Source organism: Panthera uncia (genome assembly GCF_023721935.1).
Source record: "Panthera uncia isolate 11264 chromosome D3 unlocalized genomic scaffold, Puncia_PCG_1.0 HiC_scaffold_9, whole genome shotgun sequence".
In the NCBI taxonomy this organism is placed as follows: domain Eukaryota; kingdom Metazoa; phylum Chordata; class Mammalia; order Carnivora; family Felidae; genus Panthera; species Panthera uncia.
Window position 1 is genome coordinate 4,223,209 of NW_026057587.1, and position 10,065 is coordinate 4,233,273.

At 65.7% G+C, this 10,065-nt stretch overlaps 1 protein-coding gene across 1 annotated transcript in view; it reads left to right on the forward strand.

Annotated features, from left to right (window-relative positions):
* Window positions 1-6,239: 6,239 nt before the first annotated feature.
* Window positions 6,240-10,065, forward strand: part of MMP17 (matrix metallopeptidase 17) — a 12,096-nt gene continuing 8,270 nt past the window's right edge. Inside the window, exons 1-5 of the mRNA XM_049620644.1 lie at window positions 6,240-6,312; window positions 6,555-6,734; window positions 7,480-7,609; window positions 7,985-8,268; window positions 8,528-8,771. Coding sequence (XP_049476601.1) covers window positions 6,240-6,312; window positions 6,555-6,734; window positions 7,480-7,609; window positions 7,985-8,268; window positions 8,528-8,771 — 911 coding nt within the window. The remainder of the gene's footprint in view (window positions 6,313-6,554; window positions 6,735-7,479; window positions 7,610-7,984; window positions 8,269-8,527; window positions 8,772-10,065) is intronic.

Consider the following 10,065-nt stretch of genomic DNA (forward strand, 5'->3'; position numbering starts at 1 on the left):
CGGTTCTCTGTGCTCACCCCAGCTCGCTCCAGCGCGGACGTCACATCCTTCAGCCGGCCCTGGGCACAGACGTGCGGCTGTTGCCGACGTTCTTGCTAAGCCAGAGGCAGTGCCAGAACCTCCCGGTTACTGCAGCGTGACTGTGGGGGGGACCCAGGCCCTGGAGCAGGGGGGCCGGTGACAGGCGTGAACATCACACATTGAGCGTCGGCAGATTTGCCAACCGGTCTTCTGAAGTTTGTACCTCCAGCAACAAAGTCCTCGTTGCCCCCAACCACACAGCATCTCGGGGGGGATCGCGTGATCTTTGACAGGCAGGTGACTGGTTTGCGGCTGAGGCTGTATGTGGGGATGGCCGGGAGCAAGCAAGGCCCGTGGCCCGAGAGGCCCCAGAGGATGAAGGGACGGGCAGGACGTGGCCAGACGATGGCAGTGGTGGATGTGAGCCGGGACCGCAGAGGTGCTCAAGCCCCGTGTCCCCCTCCTGAGCCGGGGGCAGATTGTGGCCGGGTGACAGTCACCCTTGGCCTCTGGGTCCCTGCTCCTCAGTGCCAGCACCCAAGGGAGCCCACGGGCCCTGCGTGCGCTCAGGACTGAGGTCACAGACATGGCACCCCACAGCTGCAGCCTGGGACTGCCCGCCCTCCGCCAGGACAGACAGCAGGAAATGGTTAACCTCTGCGTGATTTTGCGCTGAGCCTTCCAGAGGGAAGACTCCTGGGGCCCCCTCCCAGCATACCTGTGGGGAGTTAGATGTGAATGTGAAGGTCCTAAGGTCCACCCAGCACCGCCCAGGCCCCCAGCCCTGAGGCGTGCCGTCCCCTGGGAGTTCTGGTCCTGGGGCACTCCTGGCCTCGGGTGGAGCACTCCTGGCCTCGGGGCTGACGGCCAGTCTGAAAGAAGTCTTCGTGTGCTTCTGTGGCGGGAGCCTGGGCAGGGCTGTGCCGGACGCCTGTGGACCGAGCCCTGGGAGTGTGGACCCCGACCACACCGCCCGCATCTGGCCTGGGGGCTTAGGATGTGTGTCCCCCTCACGCAGGCCCTTGAGGCAGACCGGGGTCTGGATCCAGCCCGCGGGCCTCAGTCTCCAGTCTGTGAAAGCGGGCCACTGGGACCTTCACTGGGTGAGGCCTCTGGATTGCTCCCAGCGGTGGGAAGTCAGCTGCCTTCCCGTCCTGAGGGGGAGGGAGCAGTGGAGAGGATTTGGGGTTTGGCAGGCGGCTGGTGCAGTGCCTTCCGAGGGTGCTTCGAGCATCTGTGGTTTTTGCCTATTGACGGTGATGAGTTTCCAGTGCGCGGGGTCTGTGCGTCGCTCGTGGAGGGCGAGGGGTCTGTCCCTCATGAGCTGACAGCCTGTGGGGTCTCCCGGGCACCGTCGGCTCTCCGCAGGGACGGGACAGAGTGACAGAGCGGTCTGGCAGGGTGCACAGCCTGGCTCTCCCCACCCCCTGCCCAGAATCAGCTTCCACTGCTGACCGGCTGCCAGCCCCTGTGTGCCTGCCTCCTGTACGCCTTTCTCTGTGCTTCTCTACTGAACTTCCGGCTGCCTCCTGCCCCAGGGCCTTTGTGTGTGCCACGCCCACCTCTGTGAACTCTTCTAGGCCTTGTCCCCTGACCAGCTCCTCATTTCTCAGGTCTCAGCCTACTGTCACCCACCAGGGACATCTTCTCTGACAACCATTTAGTTGGCCCCTGTACCCTGTCACTCACGTCCCCTCCTAGCAGAGAGGTTACGGGCATAGGCTCTGGGCTCCCGTCCCTGCCCTGCCCCATGCTGGCTGGCTGCGTGACTGTGGGTGCCTGTCCTAACCTCTCTCTGGCTCTGTGTCCCCGTCTGTGAAGTGGGGATGACGGTGCTCACCCGTAAGATTAATGCAGCAGGGACTTATTTCGTGGCTACTGTGCGCCCAGCACGAACACCACAGATGATGCCCTGCACCCCCGTCCTCGGGCAGCACTGCCCTGAGGGGCGTCGTAAGCACGAAGCGGGTTAGCGACTGGAAAAGCACTCAGTAGTTGTCCGCTGTTAGGACCACATCTGGTAACTGCTGTCATGCGTGAAGTCGCTTGTTCCCGTGTCCACTTGTGTATTGTTACTGTTCCCCAGAACCCCGTCCGCTTCTGGAGCCCCGTCTGCGGGGAGGGCTCTCCCGGGTCCCCCCTGTCCCCAGAGCGCCTGGCACAGTGAGTGCTCATTCTGGGTGTGTCAGGGGGATGGACAGGCTGTCCCGGGGTGGGGGGGGGCCCAGGAGCGTCCCCCTGGGGAAGACACGGGGGGGGGGGGGGGGGGGATCTCCGCAGCCTCCCACCGCCCCTCCCGGAGCAAGCCGGGCACCAGCTCATTTCCCTCCAAGGGGCAGAGCGAGGCAGGCGGAGACTGATGCCAGACCGTGGCTCTGCCACTGGCTTCACGTGCGACCGAGGGCCCAGTTTCCTCAGCTGTGAGCGGAGGTGGTGGCCGCACGCTGCCCCGACCCGGGTGCCGAGCGAAGGTACAGAGGGTGGGCGGGGAGCCAGCACCTCCCGGGCACAGCTGGGCTCTGCTGGACTTACCGTTGGTTATCTGGGTCCTGGGGGTCCTCTAAAGCCACTGCCTGCCAGCCTCCACGTCCCCTGAGCCACGGCACCGTGGCCGAGGTCTCACTGTCTGCGCTCTGCCGCGGCCCCTCTGCAGCCTTTGAGCCTCAGTTTACTCATCTGTACAGAGGGGCTCATGCTCTCCATGCCCCCACCCCCCGCGACAAGGCTGGGGAGGGGGATCCAGTCACAGACGGACCGTGCGGGGGAAGGGCCCACGGGTCAGCCACCCACCACCGTGGTGCCTGGCACGGCTGCAGACACCCGGGCCAGGGCCAGTCCCCGGCACATGGTGGCCCCACCAGGCTCCAGGGGGTAGTGTGAGCCCTGGTCATCGCAGTCTTTAGGCCCCCACTTGCCCCCTATAAGTGAGGACAACAGCGGCCACGCCGTGGGACAGTGGAGAGGACTACCTGAGACCCTGCACACAGTGAGTGCTGCTTGTCTGCCAGCCTGGTGCAGCCCAGCACCGTCCCTCCGTCCGTCCCTCCACCCGTCAGTCCCCCCATGGGGCTGTGGCTGCAGGTTCCCACCTGCCCACCTGCCGGGGGCCTCACCTGCTGGGGCCACTCTGGGGCCAGGGCTGTGCCTCCCTGGGAATCCAAGAGTTGGGAGGGGAGTGGGACCTGTTTTCCCAGTAAATGGAGGCACGTGGTATCGCCCGTGACAAGCGTACAGGGAAAGATAAAAAGCGGAGAGGCCTGGGGCCGCTCTAGAGCCCGGAAGCACCATGTCCCGCTAGTGCCTTGCACGGGGCACCGCGGCTCCGGCCTCAGTTTACCCGCGGGCGTTAATGGCCCAGTTCAGGGATCCCCGGGGGGAGGAAAGGCGCATCTCCTTGGCTGTTGGGGACTGTCCGCGGCGGGACAGCGACTGCGAGGTTGGGACGTCCCTGCTCTTCCCCTCCCCTCCCTTCCCCTCTCCTCCCCACGGCCTTCTGGAAGGTTCACCTCCGCTGCTGCAGCCTGGTTGCCCTGGAGACGCGGTCGCCGTGACGACGGCGCGGGATGGGCGCGCAGGGAGGGGCGGCCCCGCTCGCGCCCCGGGCTCTGTAGTGTTGGGGGGGGTGCGGGGGCAGCGCGCGTCCCCTGCCAGGACACCCCCCCCCCCACCCTCGCGCCGGTTCTCAGCTCCCACTTCAGAAGGTAGTGCTGCCGGGGGCGGGGCTGGCCGTTTGGCTGTTTGGGACTTTGCCTGTTTTCCCGGAGGTGGAGATGAGCTGGCCGGTGGAGGGGGGGGGCGCTGTCGTCCTGGCGCCTCCCCAGGGGGGATGGGGCCTTCCGGTTCCAGGCACTTCCACCCGCTGGCCCCCCTCGCTCCCCGTGGCCACCAAGAGCTCCCCGCTGCCCACATCCACCCCCCGCCGCCACTCCCCCCCCCCCCCCACACACACACAATGGATGGCAGGGGCCATGGAGAGGGGACAACTGGGGCCTTGAGAGGGGGCTGCCTCGTGATGCGAAGGTCAGGGGGAGGGGTCCACACTGGGGGGGTGGGAAGTCAGATTGAGGGTACAGACCCCCACCCCCAGCCCACACCTGCGAGGGAGGGGGCCTTGGCCCTGTTCCTCTGGTCTGGCAGCTGACGGGGTCGTGAGTGGCAGTGTTCCCAGGGCCCAGGCAGGTAGGGGCGGCCAGCGCCTGCACTCAGCTGCCCTGGTGGTTCTGCAAGTTAGCACAGGCGGCCCCTCAGACCTGAGGCTAAAAGCTGCTTTCCAGCGTTGGCAAACATTCCAAAACCACCTGAAGGGCTCTTGAGGCCTCCGAAGCCTGGAAACGCATGTGGTCTCCTGGCCAGGCTCCCTGGGGCAGGGCAGTGCCCCTCCTGGAAGCTCGGTGCCTGTGGGGGGTGGGGCACAGCTCAGTGCACACACCCAGCTGTTATCCCAGCCCCTGGGCCAGACAGCTGGGGAAGGGGGTTCTTCTCCCAGAGTGCCCCATCCCCCACCCGCTTGGGTGGGCCCTTCCCTGGTGAGGAGGGGGGTTGCCGGCACCCTCATCTGGCATCCTGGACATCTGAGGAAACTCCAGAGGGCTTCCTAGAGGAGGCAGCCTCGTGGTGCTGAGCAACGGGGCTGCTGCAGCCCTGAGGCCCTGGGGTTCCGTAGCTCAGGCCTAGAGTCTTAACAGAGGGCTCTGAAATGCGCGTGTGTGTTTTCGGACGTTGGGAAAGAAAACCACAGAGTCAAAACTTTCAATAGTCTTTGAATCTTTTCCCGAAAACGTGTGTAGCCACGAATACAGGTGTTTAGTGTCTGAGGCTGTCTCGGGTCGCTCCAGTGCCGGGACAGGGACCAGGCACGGGACATGCTCATCCCGCTGGTGGCCCAGCTGGATGAGCTTCAGTGTGTTTGCGTGATGTGAAGGGGGGTCCTCCCAGAGGAAGGGGGTGCTCGGTGACAGCAAAGGTCTTAACCCTGAGGATGGCACAGGCCAGGATGGGGAGGTGGCCCTGTCCCAGCCAGTGCCACCTCCTTTGAGCACAGGGTGTCACTCCCAGGCCCCCGGGGAGAAGGTGCCGTCTAATGAGGCGCGTCCACTTGGGAAGGTGTCTTGATTGCTGTTCATCGAGGACCGGGTCGCTCCTGGTGCTACTCAGCCCTGTCCGACCACCTCAGAGGGGCCCCAGTTTTGCACACACTCTTGGGGGCCTCCAGTTAGGACCAGGGGGTCTGGGCCAGTAAGGGTTTGGGGGGGGGGAGAAACCTTGGGAAAGACCCTGTGTTTCCTGGAAAGGGAGGAATCTAGCTGGTTCTCTGCAGGTGTATGCAAATTGTATGCAAATCATCAAGGTGGCAGCTTCTGGTCAATTGAAGCCCCTGGGAACTCCAGGAGGGTGAACCCCCTTCCACTGAGCTAGGCCCCCCCTCTGAGCAGGGAGCCTCCTGGCCAGGGCTACAAACTCAGACGCTTCCGAGGGGCCTGCAGTAGCATAAACGAATCGAGAGGGTTTTTTAAACATCTACCAAAACACAAATAAGCCTGTAAGCGGGTATCTTGGAGCCACAGGCCTGGGAAGGGCAGGGCTCAGGAATCCCGGACCTCGCCTTCCACCCGCCGGTGGGTTTCCCTGTCCCCCTGCCTGGTGAGTCCCCCCAGTGTCCACATGGCCCAGGCGCTATCGTGGGATTGTCACACAGCCTAGGAAGTGAGCATGAGCACCAGTTGGCTGTTCAAGACACTGAACCCCAAGGGGGAACTCCCCCCGAACAAGGGCAGCAGCGCCTCCCTGTCTCCTAGGGCCCCGCACGGATGGTGGAGGTGACTGGGGCTTGAGACGGGGCCGTACTTGTGTCCGTGCTGAAGGGTCGCCTTGCTTCCTGCCTCCTGCTTGGCTCAGGGAACCCCGACCAGGGCGCTTTCGGGCAGAGCCGTCCCCTGACGGTGCCACGCGTGCTTCATCCAACACCTGTGTCAGGTGCTGACGGGGCATTTTCCACACTCTGACTCATTCTGTGCTCACATTCCCAGGCGGGGAATCAGCCCAGAGGGCTTGAGTGCAAATGCACAGCAAGTGGCCTCAGAGTCTGGGCTCTTACATGCTGTGAGCGTGCAGCTCGTGACCAGAGTCCTAACACCGGAGCCTGAGGCTATGCTCTTCTCAGTGTGGGTTTCAGACCTTAGGTCTTCGATTCTTGCCTCCCAAGGGCCTGAATTTGGCACATGCCACATGTAATAACCTTTGTAGAATTTCACTTTCTTAAGTGTCCCCTGGGCATCTCCTGGCTCAAGAGAAGTGAGGTGGGGCAGGCTGCTGTGAGCAGTCGTACAGGTTGTGCACTGCTCAAGCTCACCCCTTCTAAGAGGCATCAGGTTTGTTTAGGCGCTTCTCCAGCATCCGCCCGTAAAGTAACTTAAAGAAGGAACACGAGGTGCCTTGTGGGCTGGTGGGGGGCTGGGGCCAGGGTGGTGTTGATCAGGGCTGGGAGAGGCCTGCCCCTCACCTCAAGGGCCCATAGCTCTTCTTGTGGGGCTGAGCCCTCCCCCCCACCCACTCCGCCGCTCACCCTGCTCTCTCCTCTCAGGAGTGGCTGAGCAGATTTGGCTACCTGCCCCCAGCCGACCCCACAACAGGCCAGCTGCAGACACAGGAGGAGCTGTCCAAGGCCATCGCCGCCATGCAACGGTTCGGGGGCCTGGAGACCACCGGCATCCTAGGTCGGTCCTCTAAGGGCGCGGGGGACGGGCGCTCCGGGAGCCTGGTTTCCCCTAACTACCCCCCCCCCCTACTCCGGGCCCTCTGTGGGGGTGTGGTTAGGGACGGGTCCCCGCTGTCTCTGGGGGCAGGACCAAGGATTCTTGCCACGTGGGACCCTGTCAGCACGCCCCACCCCTGGATGTGGGCACGGTGATGGGCGCGTGTGTGTCCGTTGCACCCAGACCCACCTCCCCCACTACGCGGTCTGCACTTATGCCCACCCTCGGTCCCCACTGAATCTTGTCCCCTGCAAGTGGCGGATCTGTGCTGCCGAAACCGCCCGCTTTCCACGGGAAACCAGAAACCTGGGGCGTTTATGTGAGCGCCCCGCTTTTCACGCGTTGGGGGCACATTCCGGTTTTGTGGAGGCCCTCCCGGGGGCTGACGGATCACAGCTGTCCCCGGGCCTCTGCAGAGGTGGGCACGCCCGTGTCACCACAGAGCCCGTCAGGTGTGGGTCCCGCGATACCGGACGCAGATCGGGGCCGAGCCGCGCCCGCCCGGCCAGGGCCCCGCCGGTGGCCGGCCTGACCGGTCCAGGCCCTGCCGAAGTTCACACGTGCTCCGAGTGACCCCTGTCCTGGTCCTGCACACACGCCTGGCAGTGAGGCCCCGCCCCCACCCGACCCGGGTCCCCGGGGAGCAGGGCGTGGGGCCTGAGCCCGGTGCCACCTCTAGGGGACCTGACCCCACCCTCCCCCGCAGACGAGGCCACCCTGGCGCTGATGAAAACCCCTCGGTGTTCCCTCCCGGACCTCCCAGCTGCGGCCCCGGCCCGAAGGAGGCGCCAGGCTCCGGCTCCCGCAACGTGGAACAGGAGGAGCCTGTCGTGGAGGTGGGCGGGGGGGCGGGGAGGGTCCTCTCAGCGCTGGAGGCCCGGAGTCGGAAGTCCCAGGGTCACGAGGCCCGGAGTCGGAGGTCCGAGGGTCACGGGGCCGCCGCTTCTGAGGCTCTCGGCGGCCGGCGGGGAGGGGAGGGGAGGGGAGAACCCGCCCCCAGCCTCTCGGCTCCAGGGCTGCTGCTGTGGTCCCAGCCTCCCCTCCCCCCACGCGGCCACCGCCCCGCCTGCCTGCGTGGCCTTGTCTCAACCTTTACCTTAACCGCGTCTGCAAAACCCTGTTTCCAGATACGGTCCCCGGGCGGGCGGGGTAACCCTGGGGAGGGGGCGCCGGGCCGGCCAGACCCCAGGCTCTGACCCCGCCCGCCCTAGGGTCCGCACGTTCCCGCGGGACTCGCCCCTGGGCCGGGACACCGTGCGCGCGCTCATGCACTACGCCCTCAAAGTCTGGAGCGACATCACACCCCTCAACTTCCACGAGGTGGCGGGCAGTGCCGCGGACATCCAGATCGACTTCTCCAAGGCCGACCACAACGACGCCTACCCCTTCGACGGCCCGGGCGGCGCGGTGGCCCACGCCTTCCTCCCCGGCGACCAGCTCTCCGCGGGGGACGCCCACTTCGATGACGATGAGTCCTGGGCCTTCCGCTCCCCAGGTGCGTGGGGCTGAGGCCAGGTCCCGGGGGCCCCCCTCCCACTCGGGCCTCAGGGACCAGCAGTGACCCCCCCCCCCCCCGGGGCCTCAGCAGTAACTGCACGGAACCGGCCCGTCGAGGACCCGGGCCTCCAGCGTGACGGGAACGCCCGTCGCCTCACGCCCCCTCCCCACGGGTGCCCGGCCTGCGCACACGAGCCAGCCCCATCCGGTCAGCCTGGCCGTCCCTCCCCTGACCCCCTGGCTCCCCGTGTTCCCAGACACCCACGATATGGACCTGTTCGCGGTGGCCGTCCACGAGTTTGGCCACGCCATTGGGCTGAGCCACGTGGCGGCCACGAGCTCCATCATGCAGCCGTACTACCAGGGCCCCGTGGGCGACCCTCTACACTACAGGCTCCCCTACGAGGACAGGGTGCGCATCTGGCAGCTGTATGGTGAGTCCCCCCCCAAGCGCCGGGCCCGGGTCGCCCCGGGGACGGAGCCAGAAACACGGGGGTCCAGGCCCCAGGACCCCACGGGATGGCTCTCTCTGTCCTGCTCATCTCCCTGCGCTCAGCGTCCAGGCCTCGCGTGGCCTGAGCGGCTCCCTGACGTGTGTGGGACCAACAAACGGGTGGTCTTTCGCGGGGGGCCCCGGGCTGCAGGCGCCCTGCAGGCCTTTGAACAGGGCCTCAGAACAGGGCAGGATCCCCGTCCGGCCCCCAGGTCGCTTCAGGTTGTGGCAGCTGGCACGGACTTGCCCCCCGCCTGTGCAAAGTACATACGTGCGTTAAGGCGTCCGGTCTTTATGACCCGGGAGGTCGGACCTGCTGTCCCCACTTAGAGATGGGAAGGCTGAGGCCGGGGGGCACCCTGGCGGCCGACAGAGCCAGGACTGAACCCAGAGCTCAGGGACCTGCTGTGCTGGGGACGCATCAGGCACTTGCATAGAAGGAGGCCCCACCAGGGAGCAGGCGTGGGCCTGGGGTGCAGGTAGTGGTGACATCCCCGTGGTTCCCATGTCCCTGCCCCGACCCCCGGGTGCCCCCCATGACCCCCGGGTGCCCCCTATACCCCAGTCTGCCCCTCATGACCCCAGTCTGCCCCCCCCATGACCCCCGGGTGCCCCCCATGACCCAAGTCTGTCCCCCATGACCCCCGGGTGCCCCCCACACCCCAGTCTGCCCCTCATGATCCCAGGCTGCCCCCCACGACCCCCAGGTGCCCGCCACAACCCCAGGGTGCCCCCCCATGGCGCCAGCATACTTTCCACCTCTCCTGACCCCCCTCCCCTGCTGTTGTGAGCGCCCCGGGGTCCACCAGGCTCTGACATGGGCACTTTCCTACTAGAGTAAAACCTACCACGTTAACCCCTTTGACAAGTACAGGCCGGTGGCATTGGCCACGTTCGCAGGGTTGTGTATCTGCCCCTTCTGCATGGTTCCACAACACTTGTCACCACCCCCCACCAAAGGAGACCCCACGGCCATCAGCAGTCACCCCCCCACGCTGCCTGGCAGCCACTGACCTCCCTTCTGTCCACGTCCACGGCTGTGCCCTCTCTGGACGGTTCGTGCAACTGGGACCACACGCCGTGGGCCCTCTTGTGCCCGGCTGCTCTCACCGAGCGCCCTGTCCGCGCCCCAGGTCCACGCTTCCTTTCTCTTTATGGCCAAAGATTCTGTTTGTCCCCTCGTGGGTGGACATGTGCATCGTTTCCACCTCTGGCTACTGTGCACATTCAGACGAGTTTTGGTTTGCACGCCTGTTCTTGGTTCTCTGGGGTCTGCACCCGGGAGGAGGTCTGGGGGGGGGG